Raw genomic sequence first — 21,951 nt, 5'->3', positions numbered from 1 at the left:
GGAGTTTCACTAGGGCAGCTTATTGGAGAATGGTTGAGGGCTTATTTATAGGACCCTGAGCAACTTACCAGTGGCTACTTCACTGAAGAAAACGTCTCTCCTTCCCCCATCAACCATCGACTGTATATAGGTCTTCAGGGATGGCCAGGGCCTTACGAGCCCCTATCCTACTCCATGATGGAGTGTTTATAGATCCAATCTTGTTCAGCTCTTACGCTGGTCATCACACATGCTGTGAGGTCAAGGGAGCAACGGCCACAGCATGTCTAGTAGACAGGAGCCTGCCACACTCTTCCTCTGGCTCCCACATTCCTTCTGTTCTCATTAACATGTGTCCTGGGACCCGGAAGGGTGATATTGATGTCCCATTGGTGGCTGAGCACTGAGTAGTAACTTGTCCTCAGCACGTTGACAAGTCACGTGTCTGTAGTTATCCGTGCCCACTGCAAAAGAAGTCTTTCTGACCAAGGCTGAGAGAAAGTATTGCTAATCTATGGGCATGAGTATTAATATTTAGAAAGCAGTTTGACAGGCACACTGTGTCTATTTATTAGAATAACAACAGAAGCTTTTTGATTTTTTTGTTTTGTTTTGTTGTTTTGTTTTTTACTGGGCTCTATTAACATTGCTAGCTACAGGCCTTTGACCATGGTTACAGACCCAGGTATGAACTTCCTGCCATGGTCTCAATCGGGAAGCAGTTGGTTGTCATCATGCCTCTATTGCAGCTGTGGGCAACAATGTCCTCCCCACAGCCTGCATAGCACATCCTGTACTGTTTTTTACATGCTTGGCATGTTTTTGACATTCATTCATGTGATAGCCAATAGTTTGTTCTTTTTTATTGTTCCCTGGATGGGGCCTGCTGTATTCCTCTATCTGTCCACAGTCGCTGGCCATTTCTGCTCTTTCTAGAATTTGGCTTTATGATTAGGGCTGGTATGACCACTTGTTCAATCTGTGTGAATATAAACACTTATTCCTTCTCAGTCGGTCCCAGGAGTGGAATTGCTGGATTATATGGGAATGTTACGTTTTAAGTTCATGAGAATTGGAGGGAGGAGGCTTTGAAGGGACATAGGGAGAAACCACGTTATGACTCTAAGGCTTTGTTTCTGCAACCCGCCAGGTAACCCTCACAGCCAGAACATCACCAGCAAACTCACCCACGACACTGTGGAGCAGGTCCGCTACAGGTGAGCCACAGGGGTGCCTGCCTGAGCCTGCTTCCTAGATGGACAGACTGTCTAGTAGAGGTCTATACCCCCAGAGATTCTGAGATGGTTTCAGAAAGAATTCAGCTAAGAAGCAGCACATGTCTGAAAACAACCTCAGGTCAGAAGACAGAGGGCAAGAGCAAGGGCGATATGCACTGGTAACCACATGATCATGGGTCTGGGTGGGGTAACGGGCATGGCCCACGGTCCAGGTCAGGTCAGGACGAAGCACATGCTCTGGTCTCCCTATTGGTGGACTGTCTTACCAGGGCTTTTAATGTATTTGTAATCCTCTCATCGCTCTGAGACAGGGCGTCCCATAGCTTGCCTCTAACTCTATCTGTAGCAAGGCTGACCATGGACTCCCGATCCTCCTGCCTCCACCTTCCAAGTCCTGAGACTGCAGGCGTGCACCACCACACTCAACTACCCCATTGTTTTGACTAGTTCTTGCACGGTGGAGAGCTCTCTAATTGTTCTCCATGTATTATAACTGGTTTGTGATAAATAAGCTTCACATGGTGTAGGTTACTTAAGTCAACAAAATTCAAATGATTTCAAACTTGAAAGTGCTATCAGGGCACCAGCAGCAAAGGCAATGCCGGAGAAATGGCTCAGGGGTTAAGAGTGCTAACTACGCTTGCAGAGGACTGAGGTTTGCTTCCCAGCACCCACCCCACGGGGTGGCTTACAACTGTCTATGATGAGTTCTGGGGAATCTGATGTCTTCTTCTGTCTTCCATGGGCACCTACACACACGGTGCACATATATATACATATATATATGTATATATATTCAGGTACACACTTAGGAAAGCAATAAACAAATGAATAAATATCTTTTAAAAATTCATTCATTAAAATTGTATAGGGGAGGTAAAAAGATGAATGCATTTTCAAATAATAATCAGGTTGTTACAGGTTTAAAACCCTTTTCAGGTTTATTTATTTTATTTGATGTGTGTGAGTGTGTTGCCCACATGTATATATGTGCATCACGTTCATGCCTCACGTACACAGAGGTCAGAAGAAGGTCAGGACTCTTGGAACTGGAGTTGCAAATGGTGCTGGGATTTGAACCTAGGTTCAAATATTCCTGAATTTGTTATCTCCTGCTGCATTCTGGGTACCATTATGTAACACTGGGGACTGAGTCCAGGGCTCTTGTGCTCTAGGCACGATTCAGCCTCATCCCTATGTCGTCGAGTTCTGCTGTGTCCAAGCAGGGACGGCACTCCAGAGGCAAGGAGTTTAAATTTGATCTTTTACAGAATTTAAGGTTATCCTTAGTTAAATAGAATGTTCCAGGCCAGTCTGCATGCATGGCTTCCTCTGCCCTGCTCTTTACATGACAGTGGCAGAGCAGTCCAGGAAGGCAGAGATGGCTTCCCCAGTAGACCTAAAACAGCTTGGACACCTTCTGCTCGAGGCAGAGAGCCCGCTGTGACCCACCCCGTGCTTCTTTCTAGGATCCTAACTCACTTTCACACCACCCCAGAGGACTACAGCGTCATCTTCACAGCTGGGAGCACGGCTGCCCTCAGGCTAGTAGCGGAGGCCTTTCCGTGGGTGTCCCGAGGCCCAGAGAGCAGCGGGAGTCACTTCTGTTACCTCACCGACAACCACACCTCTGTGGTGGGAATGAGGAAGGTGGCTGCAGCCAGGAACGTCACATCTACCCCAGTGAAGCCCGAGGACATGTGGTCAGCGGAGGGAAAGGGAGCTGGAGCCTGGGACCCCGACTGCCAGCTCCCGCACCTCTTTTGTTACCCAGCTCAGAGTAACTTTTCAGGCACCAGATACCCACTGTCATGGATAGACGAGGTCAAGTCCGGCCGGAGGATGCCCGTGAGTGCTCCGGGGACGTGGTTTGTGCTGCTCGATGCAGCCTCCTACGTCAGCACGGCTCCCTTGGATCTGTCGGCTCACCAGGCCGACTTCACACCCATCTCCTTCTATAAGATCTTCGGGCTTCCCACAGGCCTGGGGGCTCTGCTAGTCAGTAAGCGCGTGGCTCCTCTGTTGAGGAAGGGCTACTTCGGAGGAGGGACTGCAGCCGCCTACCTGGCAGGCGAGGACTTTTACATCCCAAGGTCATCGGTGGCAGAAAGGTAACCGTGCGTGGGGTGTCCTGCGTGGGGTGTCCTGCGTCCTTCACTAGGGCAGGCTGGCGTGTATGACCTATAAGATGGTGTAAGTGGGACCCAGCGCTAGAACACAGGTTAAGAGAGTTTGATGACATCAGTAGGACAGTTTGGGGTGGGGCTCAGATCTGGGAGGCAGCGATCAGCCATGGGTGCTATGGTGGCTCTGTGACTCTCTGCCCTGTGCGTAGCTTCTTCACGGAGATGGAGAAATGGACGGGCAGGTAAGCGAGGCAAGAGGAAGGAGCCCGCGGGAAAGAACAGTGTCAGGCTTTGGCCTCAGAGCACTGGCGAGAAATGACAGCGATCTGCAGTGATCCGAAAAGACGCTTCTCTGAACACACGAGCCCACGGCTCACAGCAAACTCAGTTTCCCAATACCCAGGGGGAACCCTGCTTAGCTCCTCAGCAAGAGGTAACCACGCCCAAAGCCAAAGCTGAGGAGCAGAGTGGGTGGCAACCTCCCTGAGTCAGGCTGACAGTGCTTACCAAAACTACAGGGCAGGCTGCCGCTAGCCTCCCACATCCAGGGCCTTTTCCTCAGGCTGCGTGGTGGGCTGTGTGGCTCTTGCCGTGGGCCTTCCTGATGGGGACGGTGGGACCCATGTCCAACATGTGGCAGGTCAAAATGGCCCCTGACTTGGGAGGATGGTGTGGTGCTGGGGTAGGGACCTGGGTACCTACCTGGTGCTTGAGAAGGCCTGAGGGGAAGGCGGCTCAGATCCCCACTCCACACACAGCATTCAGGGGCACACTCAGGGTCCCGCTGAAAGTCAGTGTTAGTTATATAGCCTCTTACCAGACCACAGGGGGATGGAGTAGTTGCCCACACAGCAGCTGTGGGTACATATGACCTGACCTCTGAACTTTTATATATATGCTTTTATATAAACAATGCACATCAGAACATGTTAGGGGGCTGTTGGGAGGATCTTCCACTTAGGATTTCTCCATAGTGAATGTTCTAATGTGGGGTTGTGAGCTGTGTGGTATCACTCTTCGTCTCACCCTAGCCTTTGGGAAGTGGAGGCAGGAGGATTTAAGTTAAAGGCCATCCTTAGCTACACAAGAAATTGAGGCCAGCTATAGGAGACCCTGTCTCAAAAAAACCAAAATCAAAACCAAAACCAAAATAAAACCACCCTCCAAAACCAAGAAAGCAGGCTAAGGAGCGCCCCCTACCTGTCAACTAGGAATGCTGATGTGAAATCCTTCAAACTCAAATGTAGTACTTCATTATTTAGAATAAGTAAGTGAGAAAAAAATAGCATTTGTGATATAATGTGCCTTAGTTACTCTTCTATTGTTGCAGATGAACGCCATGACCAAGGCAGTTTAGTTTATAGAAGAAGGCATCTAGCTGGGGGCTTGCTTACAGTTTCAGAGGGGTAGTGCGTGATCATCGCGGCAGGAAGCCGGGCAGCAGGCAAGCAGGCAGAGCACCAAAGCAGTAGCTGAGGGTTTATCCATGAACACCCAGCAGAAAGAAAATGAGACCGGTCCTGACTTTTAAACCTCAAAGCCCACCCCTAGTGACACACCCTGTCCATGAGGCCACACCTCCTAAACCTTTCTAAAAATTTCTACCACCTGGGACCAAGCATTCCAACATATTGACCATGGGGGACCATTCTCATCCAAAGCACCACACAACATAAATAAAAATCAAACAAACACCAAACAGGACAAAGACACAGTGTGGTTAAATCTGGCCCACTAGGGAACCTGAAGGTCTGGAGAAATGGCACAGCTCTAGAGACTGGATCCCAGGGCCTGGCTGGGTCAGACCACATTCCGTTGGTTCGGATGGAATCTTTTTGGCTAGAGTGTACTAGATGCCCAGAGAGAAGAGCGTATTCCTTGCCTTTGAAAGCCCATCTTCTCTACAAGCTCCAGGTTTGAACTTGGAATGAAAAGCTCAATACACGGGCATAAATCTTGTAGAAATTATTTACCCCACCTTAGAGCATTTAGTTCCCAGATAAAACACACGCACAAGCCGGGCGGTGGTGGTGCACGCCTGTGATCCCAGCACTCTGGGAGGCAGAGGCAGGCGGATTTCTGAGTTCGAGGCCAGCCTGGTCTACAGAGTGAGTTCCAGGATAGCCAGGACTACACAGAGAAACCCTGCCTTGAAAAAACCAAATCCAAAAAACACAACAAGAAAAACCCCCACACACAATACACATACACATGCACATGTACACACACACACACACACCACACACACACACACACACACACACAGCCTTAAAGAGCACTAGAGCTGGACAGATATCTACCCTCTATACTATTAGAACTTTCCTATTGATAACCCCGAGTTATTATTTACTACCTACTATATATTTCATCTGGGTGCTCTTAACTCCAATCAGCCAGCCCTCAGGCCATGTTCTCTTGACTCCTAACTCGTGGCTGCCTCTTCCTTCTCCTGCACTTTGCTCTTCCGTGTGGTCCCTCGCTGACCCCAAACCCAGGCAACTTCAATCCCACCTCCATCTCTTCTGCTCAACTATTAGCTGTTGGCATCTTTATTGACCAATCAGAAACAACCTCAAGCCAAGCTGTATGTGTGGACTCTCTCATCTCCGGGACAACCAGGCCTTGGGGGTCAGCTCTTAGCAGCGACAGGGAGCAAAAGACCAAACCTCAACGCATATGGGGTGAATGACCCACATCTTCAGCCTTAGTCGGGACACGGCTGCTGCTGTTCCCGGCCTCCCTTCATCTGGATGTTTGCGAAAGTCCCCAGTGCACCTTGGAGGTCCTTCCCCAGGGGTCACACTTTTTTTTTTTTTTTTTTTTTTTTTTTGAGACTGGGTCACAAAACCCAGATTAGCCTCCACACGGCTCTGCATCTGAGGGGACCTTGAACTTTTGGTCTTCCCGACCCCACCCCAGTCATGTGGGCTTTGTTAGTCATGTTAGAGCCATCCAGCATTTCTGTCTCACGTCACATCCGCTTCTCTGACAATTTCCCGCCGCTGTCCCACTATCCCCCACTCCTCGTAGCGTGCTGGGCTTCTGCGAAAGACTTTTCAGATTCCCTTTGTAAAATGTTGTTTCCCCTGGAACTCATCATGCCACCTCCTGTCCTCTGACGTGTACTCAGCCTCCATGCAAACCTTCGTTAGACAGGAGCCGGCCCGGCCCCACCGTCTCTGCGCTTGTGCTGTCCCGCCTTGGGGTGATGGCTGCTTGTTTTCCCTGCCCGTGCTTGCTCAGCCTTATTCCTGTTTCATAGAAGGTGATGCTGTGGGAAAGGAGCCTGCCTATTCGGTCACCGCTGTATCCTTAGCACCCGGGACAGTGCCCCAGGCACCGTGAACCATCGGTGATGAGTCAAAGAAAAAGCTGATGAATTGTAAACATTTACAATTCATCATAAGCATTTTGGCAATGAGGAAGGTTCAGATCTTTGATATTAATGAGATTTTCACATTTAACACAAACCCGTGCTTCCATACATTTTGGAATTAGAGACTCCTTTTGTCAAAGTCGCTCTCAGGTCAGTGGGATGCTCCACTTGGTGGTCAGTGGTGCCCTCTTGTGGTCAGAGGTCAGTACTTCAGGAGTTTGTGGTCAGTGTTGTCTGACTTCCTCTTGAGATTTGCAAAGTGTGTCTCATTCATGTTTTAAGTCTCATTCATGTCTTTTGGTGACCCCTGTCACTGCTGCCGCCCACCCTAGGAAGTCTGAAGTAGTTTGGAAGGCTGCAGAGTTGGTCAGGGCCAGAGACAGCCAGGTGGGTCTTGGCCTGGGAGGAGTCCCATGGAGGGGAGAGCCAGTTTTGAAAGGCCTGAGAAGGAAGCTATCAACCTGGCTCAGCCTACGCCTAGCTGTCCTCATCTAGCACAGAATGCATGTGGAGCGTGTTGGCCAGAGGCTGATACCTTGTTCTCTACAGGTTCGAAGACGGCACCATCTCATTCCTTGACGTCATAGCGCTGAAGCACGGATTTGATGCGCTGGAGCGCCTCACAGGTCAGTCAGTAGACATATTCACCCCAGTGGACCAAGGCTTTGCTGCCTGTGTCCTTTCGAGGTCCCAGGGATAGGTGTGGTGCTGCTGAAGGGGAAGAAGACAGGGTTCGGGGAAATTTGTGGCATGTTCTCTGAAGTCTGATTCTAAATGTCTTCAGAACTGCTCTGAGTAGACTCAGGAGGGCTGGGATGGTTGGCTTCCACCTCTCCAGGCACAACCCTGACAGGGGTCATTCAAGAGACAAAGATTAGTAGCTGCATGGTGGAGGCACAGTCCTGCGACCTGGGTGGGGCGTGTTACCAACCCTGAGGTCTTACCAGCTCGTGCCTATCTGGGCTCTCTCTATAGCCCCACAAGGGAGCTGCTGTCAGACCACATTACCCCACAGTGGAGTGGATGCCCGGAAAGCCAGCTGCCTTCCCAGACTGGCAAGCTGGTACCTGGGAGGGCTCGAATGTAAATCCAGGTCTTGTTAATGCCTCACCTCAAGGTCCCAGACACTCTGCCTTCCAGAACCTTTGTATGATGCGTGCTCTTTTTCCTGACAAGAGCTCTAGGTGCCTTGTCACAGGCAGAAGCCACACCTCCTCCTATGGGGATCAACATGAGGCCCATGACTGGAGAGAGAGTGTGTCTGGTGAGCCAGGCATTGCCTGGGGTGTTATGCTATTAGAGATTCTTTCCAGAGCTTCCAGAACTCTGTGACATGGCAGGTACCATTCATAGTGTGTGTGTGTGTGTGTGTGTGTGTGTGTGTGTGTATGTGTGTGTGTATGTATGTATGTGTGTATGTGTGTGTATGTGTCTTAGTCAGGGTTTCTAATCCTGCACAAACTTCATGACCAAGAAGCAAGTTGGGGAGGAAAGGGTTTATTGAGCTTACACTTCCACACTGCTGTTCATCACTAAAGGAAGTCAGGACTGGAACTCAAGCAGGTCAGGAAGCAGGAGCTGATGCAGAGGCCATGGAGGGAAGTTTCTTACTGGCTTGCTTCCCCTGGCTTGCTCAGCCTGCTCTCTTATAGAACCCAAGACTACCAGCCCAGGGATGGTACCTCCCACAAGGGGCCCTCCCCACTTGATCACTGATTGAGACAATGCCCCACAGCTGGATCTCATGGAGGCACTTCCCCAACTGAAGCTCCTTTCTCTGTGATAACTCCAGCCTGTGTCAAGTTGACACACAAAACCAGCCAGTACAGTATGTGTGTGTGTGTATGTGTGTATATGTGTGTATGTATGTGTATATGTGTGTGTGTATGTGTGTGTGTGTGTGTATGTGTGTGTGTATGTGTGTGTGTGTGTGTAAGAGGGCAGGTTTTATGTTCTCTCTTTCTCCCTGGTTGGAGTCAGGGTCTGTTGTGCTCTTTCTGCTGCTGTGCGGTGTACACCGGGGTGGCTCTCATGCGGATTACAGGCACCCCTCCCCCCACACTGTACAGATTCATGCCACTGCATCTGGCTCTTACATGGGTTCCAGGCATCAAATCCAGATCAGCGAGCTTGTGTGTGCTCAGCGGGTGCTTCTGCTCATTCAGCCATCCTGACGCACCTCTCTCAGCTGTATAGTGACCACCACTGGTCACCCGTATAGTGACCACACTGGTCACCCATGTAGTGACCACCACTGGTCACCCGTGTAGTGATCACCACTGGTCACCTGTATAGTGATCACCACTGGTCACCTGTATAGTGATCACCACTGGTCACCCGTGTAGTGATCACCACTGGTAACCCGTGTAGTGATCACCACTGGTCACCTGTGTAGTGACTACCACTGGTCACCCGTGTAGTGATCACCACTGGTCACCTGTGTAGTGACTACCACTGGTCACCTGTGTAGTGATCACCACTGGTCACCTGTGTAGTGATCACCACTGGTCACCCGTGTAGTGATCACCACTGGTCACCTGTATAGTGATCACCACTGGTCACCTGTATAGTGATCACCACTGGTCACCTGCATAGTGATCACCACTGGTCACCCGTGTAGTGACCACCACTGGTAACCCATGTAGTGATCACCACTGGTCACCCGTGTAGTGATCACCACTGGTCACCTGTGTAGTGACTACCACTGGTCACCTGTGTAGTGATCACCACTGGTCACCTGTGTAGTGATCACCACTGGTCGTGTGTATAGTGATCACCACTGGTCACCTGTGTAGTGATTACCACTGGTCACCTGTGTAGTGATCACCACTGGTCACCTGTATAGTGATCACCACTGGTCACCTGTATAGTGATCACCACTGGTCACCTGTGTAGTGACCACCACTGGTCACCCGTGTAGTGATCACCACTGGTCACCTGTATAGTGATCACCACTGGTCACCTGTATAGTGATCACCACTGGTCACCTGCATAGTGATCACCACTGGTCACCCGTGTAGTGACCACCACTGGTAACCCATGTAGTGATCACCACTGGTCACCCGTGTAGTGATCACCACTGGTCACCTGTGTAGTGACTACCACTGGTCACCTGTGTAGTGATCACCACTGGTCACCTGTGTAGTGATCACCACTGGTCGTGTGTATAGTGATCACCACTGGTCACCTGTGTAGTGATTACCACTGGTCACCTGTGTAGTGATCACCACTGGTCATGTGTATAGTGATCACCACTGGTCACCTGTATAGTGATCACCACTGGTCACCTGTGTAGTGACCACACTGGTCACAGCCAAACAGTTGATCATCTCAAACTGAAGCTCTGTTCATTAAATGTGGTCTGCTCAGCCTCTTCTCCCCGTTCCCAGTGACTCGGATCTACTTCCTGTCTGTATGAATTCGCCTGCTTCGGGCGCTTGTTTAAGATCTAAGAGACATAACACCTTTACTAACTCAGCTTAGCCTGCTTTTATACATCTGACAGTAGGTAAACTTAGCTGCTGTGCATTATGTTAAAACATTTAACCATTAAGAACAAAAACATTAACCATTAAGGGCAAAAGATGATTAAATACATTATTTTTGCCACTGGCTATCAAAGAGTTTATATAGTTGAATGTTTAAGTAATATATATGTATATGAATATTTCTATGTACATATATATAAGATGTGTATAATTATAAGTGTAAGAGAATATAACAAGAATGCCTCTGGAAATAGTCCATAGAAACAACAGGAAACAGTTGGAGAGATGGCTCAGTGGTTAAGAGCACTGGCTGTTCTTCCAGAGGTCCTGAGTTCAATTCCCAGCGACCACATGGTGGCTCACAACCATCTGTAATGTGATCTGGTGTATTCTTCTGGTGTGTCTGAAGACAGCTACAGTGAACCTTCATATAATAAATAAATAAATATTTAAAAAGAAAGACTTTAAAAAAAAGAAACAACAAAGACAAACTCATTCAGTGCCAACTTTGGGGCTGAAGAGATGCCTCAGGGGTTAAGAGCATTGGCTGCTTTTCCAGACGACTTAGCTTCAATACCAAGCATCCGCATGACAGTTCACAAGTCCTGGGGAATCAGACTCCCTGTTCTGGACTCTGCAGGTACCATACACACGGTTTGCAGATAAAATGTAAAATTAAATAGAAAAAATACTTCAACTTTGTCATAAGGAAAGCTATATTTAAAGTCATCAGCTGGAGGTCTGGGTTGACCGGTTGTAATAAGCATGCGTTATATGGAGCAGGTGACTTGTGTGTGAGGTCCGTGTCTAAGGCCATGCCTATCTCCTATGCTCTTGTCCCTAGGTGGTATGGTGAACATACAAGAGCACACCTTCGCTCTGGTGCAGTACACCTACTCTGCTCTGTCTTCCTTCCGCTACCCCAACGGGGCCCCTGTGGTGCGCATTTATAGTGATTCTGAGTTCAGCAGCCCTGAGGTCCAGGGTCCAATCATCAATTTTAACGTGCTGGATGATGGTGGGAAGATCATTGGCTACTCTCAGGTGGGATTTAACTCATCGTTTTTATTTTTAAGAGAGAGTCTCACTGTAGCCCAGGCTGGCCTTGCACACATATGAAACAATCCTCCTATTTCTACCTCCTGAGTGCTGGGATTGCAGGTGTTAGCCGCTATACCTGGCTCAACTCACGAGATCCAGCTTTTCCTACATTCTGCTTACTGTCCCTTTTATACCAGCAAGGTTCTTGTATAAACTTGGAAGTCTTTCTGACTCTTGAAATTTTCTTAAAAGTCCCCAGAAATAGCTGTGAGAAAGCCCAGGCTCTTTGGGACAGCCTCACTCAGAGGAATTTGCTTGTTTATTTTTATACAGTCACATATAGCCAAGGTTGGCGTAGACCTCACTATTCAGCCATGGGTGGATGACCTTGAACTCTTAATCCTCCTGCCTCCTCTTCTTGAGGGCGGACATTAGACATGTCCCCCATCCTCAGCTCCAGGGCTTTACAGCTCTCACGGGCACAATTCTGCTCAAGCTGGGCTCTGTATGTCTTTAACCTTCTTTACTTAGGTAGAGAGAAAGGGTCAGGGAGCAGAGGACAACTTGCCAGAAAAGGAAGGCACCTAAATCAGGCAGAAAAGCAGAACACCGCAACTGAGGTCACTTCACGTGGCACAGAGAGACGTCAGACCACATCATAGCATCGCTGGCCTGAGGTAGAGCCCAGAGCCTCCTTCTTTTGTGTGTCTGTTTTGTTGTTTTAAAATAAGCATCGCTAGGTATTCACCCAGCTTCGAAGAAGCCCTCGTTTCTGCCTTAGCTTATGCATGAAATGACTTTAAAGGATCCGTGAACTGGTTAAAAGTAGTTCCTGTGCCCTCTGCGTGAATCCCCCCACCCCCACCCCCAATCGGGAAAGAGTGAAACCACGGTTTGCAGCTTGGGAAGGGTTAGAGCTGGCACCGACTCAGCTAAAGCTGGAAGATATTGCTTATTTTCCCCTGAATGTCCCAGAACATCTGCATCTTCGTTACACCTCAAATAAAGTCTATTTCTTAGCTAAGCACTGCAGCATGTGGCTATTCTAGAGGCTGAGGCCAGAGGATTCCTGTGAGCCGGGAAGTGTTGGACCAGTCAGGGTACATCCTACAGTCCAAGCAGGCTGTACATCCTACAGCCTCCAGGGGGCAGCAGAGAACCACAACGCCTGGACTGAGTGGGCAGCAGTCCTAACTGAGTTGGAGAAATTTGAAAATGGACTTAGATCTGTCATGTAACACCCCTGTGATGCTTGAGACAGGCTGGGAGGCAAGCTGCTGCTGCCCTCACTGGGCTCTGCTGTGTGGTCACAGCCCACGGTGGCCGATGTGAAGGAGCTGGCAGTGGCCCCAGCCTGCTCACTGTTCTGAGGCTCACTGGAAATACACCGGCTCTTAGTTTGGACTTCGGTCTGAATTTGATATTTTCTCAAGTGCACTTCAGCCGGATAAACTCTGGTTTATAGGACACTTTAAAAATGTTGAATCAACCTGTAGATCCTTATCTCAGTTATTTTCCTTGTCATAATGATAAAATACCTGGCTAAAGCTTTTTCAGGGAAGGAGGTTCTTCTCACAGGTAAAGAGATATGGTGCTTCACTGGGGTGAGGGGTGGTGGATGACAGATCCACTGTGGCTGGGGTCTGTAAGGCGGCACCTCATGTCTGCACCATTCGGCGGAAGGAGGAAGGGCTGGCTGGATTATAACTTCAAAGGCTCACGTGCTAGTGGTCCGCTTCCTCCAGTGAGGCCGCAGCTACCAAGGGTTCCACCACTTCCCAGAACAGCCCTAACGGCCGGGGACCAAGTATTCAAGCACGTGAACAATAATCCTATTTGAACTTAAAGTTGGAGAAACTTGAAACTGGACTTAGATGTCATATAACACCCACATCATGCTTGACACAGGCTGGTGCTGCCCAGAACAGCACCTCACTGGACTCTGCAGTGTGGTCACAGCCTGTAGTGGCCAGTGTGAAGGAGTGTTTTATATTTGCAATATAGCAGCCATGGATTTTATAGCAAGCATCCAGACTCACATCACACACCATGCTTTTGTTAGGAAAGAGACGTCCAATTTTGATCCAGGCAGTCATAGCAAAACTACAGTTTCTGACGTGGACTTCGTGTCATCTTTCTCTCTAGGTAGACAAGATGGCTGGCCTGTACAACATCCACCTGAGGACCGGCTGCTTCTGTAACTTGGGGGCCTGCCAGAGGCACCTGGGGCTAAGTGAAGAGATGGTTAAGAAACATTTTCAGGTCAGTACAAGACCCCGTAGGCCACGCGGACTGCAGTCAGCCAGGCTGTGTGGTAGCTGATCACTGAGCTGAGCGGCACTGTCTCTTCAGGTTCTCTCTGTGGATGGACTGAAAAGAAAGGGGCGGAGAAAATAGAAAGAACTTGACGCCGTTATTAGCTCTGTGGCAGTATGTTCTGATCCATTATTTTGAGAGTGATGTTTAAAGTCACGTCACGTTTATGCGTGTGTAGAGGTCAGAGGCCAACTGGCTGCAGTTGGCTCCAGCCTTCTGGAGATCGAATCTAGGTTTTCAGGCTTGGTGCCAAGTGCCTTTAACCCAGGGAATTGTCTCAATGGCCTGGGGTTAAAAATGTAACTGAAGAGGGTTGTTAGTGGGAGCCGTTCAGCCACACACCCTTGTTCACTCCTCCTTGGGAACAGCCTCCCAACCACACGTAACTTCCAGGCTGGGAGTGTGTGGAACCCTTCCATGGCTCCAGGATCCTCTCCTCCTATCCCCCTCCCCTCCCCCTGCTTCTCCTGCAGTGGAGGTTTTTAACCCTGGGAACACATGCGCAGTTTTGAACCCTTTCATAGAAAGGTTTCTCATTTTTTGACAGAACATCCAATGCAAATGACTCGCCTGGGCGGAGCGACTTGCTTTGCTCCTGGTTTCAGGGGGCTCAGTCACGGTCACTTGGCCCCAGTGCTTGGGCAGGACATCATGGTGGCGGGCAGAAGAGAGATGCTCACTAACAGGGCAGTAGGATGTGGATAACAAGACAGGACACCCTACAGCAGGGACCTGCCTCCTGCATCTGGGTCTCACCTGTCAGTGTTTCCACAACCTCCCAAAACAGTGCCCAGAGATGGGTGGCCAACTGTCAAACAAGAGCTTATTCCGGAGGCAGGGGCATTCTGGTTTCAAACCTTAGCAAGTGGCAAAGAGCCCTATGTATTTTGCAAGAGTTGCTAATTTGAGTTTCTTTTTCTTTTTCTATCTTTTGGATATGCATGTGCTAAGTCCCAGCTAACAACAACAACAACAACAACAAGCAACAACAACAATAATGATTGTATGTGTATGCATGATATGTGGACACTTGGGGCACGTTGCACATGTGGGAGGTTAGCAAACAACACTTTAGAGTCGGTTCTTCCCTTCCACCTTTGTATAGGTTCCAGGGTTCAAACTCAGGTCACTAGGATCGTGTGGCAAGTGCCATTTCTCCAGCCTCTGAGCTAGGTTTTATTCTTAAAAGGAGAGTGGGCCTACTGCTGGTAGGTCGAACATGCCCCCGTCAAGATAGTCAAATATCTATGAGTATATGGGCAGCACAAACTGTACTTGTTAAAGACTCATAAAAAAGGGATTACAGGGGAAGGAGAAATGGTCCTGTGGTTAAAAGCACTGACTGCTCTTCCAGAGGACCTAGGTTCAAATCCTAGCATCCACCTACCAGCTCCCAACTGTCTGTAACTGGAAGATCTGACACCTTCACACAGACATGCATGCAAGCAAAACATCGATGCACATAGAACATAAATAAGTAAATAAATAAATAAATATTTTTGAAAAAAGGGAGACACAAAGTTGGTTGGGTGGGGGAGGGGTAAGGTTATGATTATGTTCAAAATATATTGTACAAAATTCTCAAGAACTAATCAAAATGAGAAAAAATGTCTTCTCTGTCTGAGAAAGGAAGAGACAGGAGACAGAGACGGAGAGGAAGAAAGGGGAGATGGAGAAAAGGAGAGAGAGAGAGAAGGCAGCGAGATATACAGAGCTCAGAGCCTGCAGCCCGGCCTTGGTTTTGGATGGAAGGCTGTGTCACATCTCTGAGTGTTGGCCTGGAGTAGGGAGGTGTCCTGAGCATCTGATGCACTGCCTGTCGCCAACACCAGGCAGCTGGGCTTGGAGATGGAGTGACCCCGCCTTCCCCATCCTGGCAGGGTTCTGAGCTGACCTGGGTCTTCAAGGGTTGTGGGCTGGTATTGTGGGCCTTTCTCCTCTCCAAGGGGCTGCTGTCAGGATACCACTTCCCTTTGATACTTAGAGAGGTTGTCTGAGGGAGGCCAGTTGGTGTTCTGTCTCAGCCTGGGAACATTGTGAAGTAGAGCCCTTGGTGCTTCTGAAACTTTGGTCTTTCTGACGAGCCCTCTGGGAAAATGTTCTTCATGAAGTTGCTAATCTCTTTAAAGGCCCTTGAGCCTGATATCAGCTCCAACTCACAGCTGACTAAAGCAAGGCCCAGGCAGTGTGTCATTGTGTCTGCAGAGTAGGAATGGTTTCCCAGATATCCAGCGCCTCTGTCTTCCTGAGTTCATTCTAAAATAAATGCAATTTATTTTTTAAAACATTTTTTTCCCAATTTATCCATGAAGCATGAGCCTGGCTGATGTATCTGACTGATTCTAGGCTGGTCACGTTTGTGGGGATGATGTTGACATTATAGACGGACGCCCCACCGGCTCTGTGAGGATTTCCTTCGGATACATGTCCACACTAGAAGACGCCCAGGCCTTTCTCAGGTTCATCAGCACTAGCTACCTTCGCTCGCCCAGTGGCCAGCCTGTTCCTCAAGCCAGCAGCAGTGACGCGGGAGTCTTATCCTCAAAGAGTGACTGTCACTCACCTCAGGAAGGTTCCTGCACAGACCCTGCAGTTTGCAATGGCTCCTATCCTGACACAAACACTGTGGACTTGCATCCGTGTCTGAGCAAAGCTGGCAGCATTCAGCAGACCCCTCAAGACAAAGCTGTGCGTGTCCTGAATGGGGACCTGGGGTCCCACATTGTCACCAACATTTACCTCTACCCCATCAAATCCTGTGCTGCATTTGAGGTAAGGGCTTTACAGAAATGGCTGCTTTCTTTCTTTCTCTGAGCACTGTTTCTCCCCCTCTCCTATCTTTTGATGCAGTGTATAGCTTTAATTTTGTTTTTATTTATTTATTTATTTATTTTTTACAAAAGCAAAAGAACAATATAGCCAGTAAAGAAAAGCAGGCAAAACTCAAACCAAATATCAGAATGTTGTCCTTGGGAGAGTGGTTTTCCTTCTTGGTAGGAATGAGGTTTTACATATGACTCTGCTTACAGGGTGCACAGTTCTGTGTGTATACAGGTGCACATGTGTATGGAAAGGTGTTGCACATGTGTACGCATGCATGTGGCGCTCAGAGGAGGATGCTAGGCATCGTTCCTTCGGTGCCTCCATCTTGTTTGTTGAGACTGAGGCTCTCACTGACCTGGATCTCTCTCAGAAGGCTTAATGGCTGGCCAGGTGGACTCAGTTATTTTCCCGTCTTCACCTCCGCAGTGCTGGGATTACAAGTACAAGCCAGCACACCTAAGTAACACAGGTCCTGGGGAGTTAAGGAAGTTTGTTTACATAACACACACTTCACCCACTAAGCTCCCTTTTCTGGCCTAGGTCTGTGTGAGATGCAAAAAAGTACCCAGTGGCTGTATCAGTTGACTGTGACTGCACCTGGATGTATTGGCTCTTTGCTGAATCATTTGACACACCTTGTTTCATCTGACCCCTAAAATTACTGCACGAGAGGGATAGTAATATTATCCCTAGTTTATCATCATACAGACCAGTGGACTGGGGTTATAACCTTGTCTAGACTATTGGCAAACATTTGTAATGTGGTTCTGTGGATCCAGGGTCCTGCTCTCATGTGATTTCTCTCCTTCGGCTTCCCTGTGGAGATAAACTACAGTGGGTCACTTTGATCCATGAGTTTAGTATCAATGGAGCCAATCAGTGATGGCCTTCAAATATTAGGAAAACCTGCAGCTGTAATGATACTTCCTAAGCAACACGATGCAGCAACCGTTCACCGAACACTTACATTGTATTAGGTAATGTCGGTAACTTGGAAGATTTTATAGGGGGATGTGCATAGAATATATGCAAACACTATGGGTTAATAAGAAGGATTTCAACACCCACCAGACCTGGGTGTTTTTAGGGGATCCTGGAAGTAACCTTTTGTGGGTACTGAGTTATGTCATACATCTGAAAACATGCTGTCCTGGAGATCCTTCAGTTGGGGGACAGGTGGCTTGTCTGGACTGGCAGACAGCCTTAGTTATCTAAAAGATAGTCTTCCTTCTTGTGGCCAACCTGAGGTTGTGAAGACTCCAGACTCCTGAGTCTCTGGGATGGCCCAATCTCTGGCTCCTCATAAGACTGTGGTTGTGTTTACTGGCCTGCTTTCCAGGGTGGGTCTGTGGGAGCCTGGATGTAAAATGTCTCACAGGTCATGTAACTCTTCATCCCCAGTGGGTGGTGCTGTTTTAAGACACTGTAGGATCTTTGGGGTGGATTCAAGCTGAAGAAAGTGGATTTTGATATTCACAGCTCACCGAGTGAGCAGCCCACACTTCCGCCACCGCAGGCTCAAGCCATTCCCATCACCATGATGGGATGTAACCTCAGACCAGAAGCCAAAGCAAACCATCCTCCTTCCCATAGCTTCCTTACTGACATTGCTTCCATAATGCCAGGTTTCGGTCACAAGACACAGAGAACAGGTAAGCTCACATGTCCTGAGCAGACAGGACTCTGCCTTGCAGGTTTTCACAGACAGGTTGCAAGCACAGGAGGAACACACCAGGACTCTGAGGTTCAATGGGGTTGTGTTTTCCTTCAATCCATTCTTGCTTTTTTAAACTTTTAATTGATTCTTTGTGAATTTCACACCATGTACCCCAGTCCCACTCATCTCCCCATCCCTCCATATCCACCCTCTGCCTGTGTAACTTCCCTTCAAAAGAGAACAAACATCTCACAGTGGAAGCTGCAGTGTGTCTCTACCCTTTGCCCAAACAGCCTTTCTTGCAAATTCATTGCAGTGAGTCTGGGGTCTGGTTCAAGGCCTCTGGCTTCTGTCACACTATCAATACTGGGTCCTCACTGGGACTCCTCTTGGATATCCTGACTTCAATCCAATCCTTTTAGTTGTGATTAGTATTGGCATACAGGATCTGGACACGTAGATATGCTTTGTATTTAAATTCTGCACAAATATGAATAATGCAGGTTTGCTGGCTAATTTTTATTACCAGCTTGCTATGAGCTAGAATCACCCAGAGAGAGGAAGCATCACTTTGGTTTTAAAAACCCAGTCATGTTATGTGATATGTTTTTGTTTTAATCTCAGGTGTGGGATAAGAGGCTGCTTCACAGCAGGTGATTATGATTTGCCTGGTGCACTAGCAGGGATGTGATTTTTGCCAGCTGCAGATAGTTTAATCCTGGGGACTCTGAAAAGGGATAAGCGGGAGAGCCCTGAAAGGGCAGTGGCTGTTGCTCCTGCTGGCCCTGCTGCTTTTGCTATTGCTGAAGTGCTGGGTTGCTGTTTTACTGTTTTACTGTTTTGCTGGATCGCTGGATCGCTGGATTGCTGGATTGCTGGATTGCTGGACTGCTGAATTGCTGGGTTGCTGTTTTACTGTTTTGCTGGATTGCTGGATTGTTGGATGATTTCTGTTTTGGTAGTTGGAGATATCCTGATGACAGATTGGATTTGCTCCAAGAAACCTGACGTCCCTAGTCAAGTAGTCTAAAGGGGTCTACCCCCCTTTCCTCTTTAGTCTTCTTTCTCTCCAACCTAGAATAAGCCCTTTTGTCCACAAAACTGCTCTTGGTCAGAGTATTTGTCATACCAATTGAAACTAGGACAACAAGAAAACTTGTTGAAGAGGGCCAATTCAGTGACCTTTCAGTACAGTCACATGTGTGTAGTGTAGTAAGGATACACCTGGACCAGCATGCACTGCTGTGGAAAGGCTACACAGAAAGCAGGGTCTTGGGTCCCTAGGGGGGGATGCTAGCCTTGGGGTAAGATAGAATATAGTTACTGTAGACTCCTGCATTCTGAATGTTTTACATGCACATACCTCTCCTTATCAGTGGAGCAGGGTGGACACTGGATCTGGAGACTGAGGGAAGGTCTTGAATTTCCACTTTTCCTTGCAAAGCTCTCTCTGTTGTGTGTCTTCCTCCACACATCCTTTGAGAAGATGCACTGGGTTTATGAAGGCCATCGCATTTGTATAATGATATGAAAGTCTTTGATGGAATGATGTGACTAACTCCTCTGCTTTCCTTTAGGTGACCCAGTGGCCTGTGGGGAGTCAGGGGTTGCTGTATGACCGGAGCTGGATGGTTGCGAATCACAATGGCATCTGCCTGAGTCAGAAGCAGGAGCCACGGCTCTGCCTGATCCAACCCTTCATCGACCTGCAGCAGGGGATCATGGTCATCAAGGCAGAAGGTGTGAAATGGTTCATTTCCACAGAGAGACCACTGGGGGGGGGGGTTTCCATTCTCAGACTGGAAAACAAAACAAAAACCTGATGGCCTCTCTTCTACCAAATGTTAGTTAGCATTATCTTCAAGTAAATGAAACCATGTCCAGAACAGACAAGAGAAAGGTTGTTTTCTTTTCTTTCTTTCTTTTTTTTTTTTGAGACAGGGTTTCTCTGTGTAGCCCTGGCTGTCCTGGAACTCACTCTGTAGACCAGGCTGGCCTCGAACACAGAAATCCACCTACCTCTGCCTCCCAGACTGCTGGGATTACAGGCGTGTATCACCACCGCCCGGCAGTTGTTTTCTTTTTATTTGGGAGAATTTGTCAGAACAAACAGGGAAAAAGCCTGGGATCTTAGGACTCTCTGCACTTGCATTCTTTCTCCTTACCCACCATGCTCTGGGTTTTACGCGTTGTTCTTTCCTCTTGAACACACATAGGAGAGCTCTGTCCAATGACTTTCTCAGAGGATGGGGTGTTCAGCATCTACACTGTACAGTTGGCAGCCGCTGGCCATTGAATCTTCAAAATGTGCCCAGCAGATACCAGAATTGAATTTCAAAATGTATTACATTTTAATTCATCTAAATAGCTATACACACATCTAAATGGCTACATTGTATGGCAGAAATTAACATAATACATAGCTATGCCATCAGTTTAGACAATATCTAACATCTTGCTTAGTTTCTTAAGCTTCCCCCTCTTTTTCCTGTGTTTTTTCCTTATACAGATCATTGTATGTGTGTGAGTGTAGGTGCACATGTGAGTGGACATCACAGAACCACTTTTAGGAGTCAGTTCTCTCTTTGCACGTTGTTTTTGAGGCAAGGTCTCTCTTGCTTCTGCTGCTGTGTTGTGTACAAGGCTAGCTGGGCCTTGAGCTTTCTGTTCTTCTGCCTCTGGCTCCCACCTCATGGCAAGTGTGCTGAGATTACAGAGGCATCCCGCCATATCTAGCTTTCTATCTGTGTTCTCCGGATTGAACTCAAGTCATCAGACTTGTGTTTTAGGCACTTTTATCCATTGAACCAATGGTAATGGCGATAACCATTACATATAATATACAATATGTAATATGTAATATACAATATGTAATGTGTAATGTGAATGTAGAATATAGAATACATAATAATGAATAATATAATTTATATTATATAAAGTAAGTATAATATATAAATTGATATACTTATATTTATAACATATTATGTATATTATATATTATGTATTTATATATAAGTATATTTATATATTACATATAAATAAAGACTGTAATATTTAACATATATTATATAAGCTATATATATGCTTATGTATACATTATATATACTATTATATATCTATATATGAACTTCTCTACAGCTCTCCTGTACCTTTCCCCTCCCCATTGCAGAATATCTTAGTTTTTATCCAACTGTGGTTGAACTTTTATGATGTCCTTCAACAATGTCTTCATGACTTTGTCTTTTGCCTGTGTTTTTTCTGGTCTCATGGTTGAGTTTTCTTTAAACCAATAGGTGATATTTCTGAAGTTTCAAAGTGAATCCTGATATTGACCCTTTGTTCTACTGTAAGAATTTTAATACATGTGCATATTTCTGTAACCATCCCTACAGCTCAAGTGCAAAACCTCTTCAAGAGGCTCATGGGCCCCCCTCTTGTAGTTTCTCTTTCCGCAACCTTAATGTGTGATGAGCAGAGTCTGTGGCATCGAGGGCTCCCATGGCGTATGAACTGCAGCGGCCACTGCCTTCACTCAGCATGATTGTTGTGGGACCTACCCAAGTCCTGCATGTAACATGACAAGTAGCTTCATGTCACTGAGAAGTGTGTCTGAGTGTGAACGTCATAAGGTGCATTTGTCTATTGCATCACCAAAGGGCATCTCAGTTGCTGCTGATTCTTATTTTTGTTTATTCACTTAGTATTTTCAGATAGAAGAACAACACATTTAAAAAGCAAGTCTCTCTTGCTCAGGCCTCATGTTTTCCAGTGTCTTGAATATCACTCCAGATACACCTTGGCTTCTATAAGACGTAACGCACCAGCAGTCTGACAGATCTGCAGCTACCAATGGACTGAAAAGCCCTGAGTGCTCTGGCTGGCCTCTGAGTCCTCTCTGCTCTGCCAT

General features: G+C 47.6%; 1 protein-coding gene across 1 annotated transcript in view; it reads left to right on the top strand.

The window, feature by feature from the left end:
- The window catches only part of Mocos (molybdenum cofactor sulfurase), a 44,913-nt gene that overhangs the window by 9,277 nt on the left and 13,685 nt on the right, over nt 1-21,951 (top strand). The window contains exons 3-9 of the mRNA XM_052155752.1: nt 1,130-1,196; nt 2,687-3,328; nt 7,269-7,345; nt 11,052-11,251; nt 13,394-13,510; nt 15,911-16,336; nt 19,622-19,784. Coding sequence (XP_052011712.1) covers nt 1,130-1,196; nt 2,687-3,328; nt 7,269-7,345; nt 11,052-11,251; nt 13,394-13,510; nt 15,911-16,336; nt 19,622-19,784 — 1,692 coding nt within the window. The remainder of the gene's footprint in view (nt 1-1,129; nt 1,197-2,686; nt 3,329-7,268; nt 7,346-11,051; nt 11,252-13,393; nt 13,511-15,910; nt 16,337-19,621; nt 19,785-21,951) is intronic.

This window comes from Apodemus sylvaticus, chromosome 13, assembly GCF_947179515.1.
Source record: "Apodemus sylvaticus chromosome 13, mApoSyl1.1, whole genome shotgun sequence".
NCBI lineage: Eukaryota > Metazoa > Chordata > Mammalia > Rodentia > Muridae > Apodemus > Apodemus sylvaticus.
This window is presented reverse-complemented; position numbering and strand designations above follow the sequence as displayed.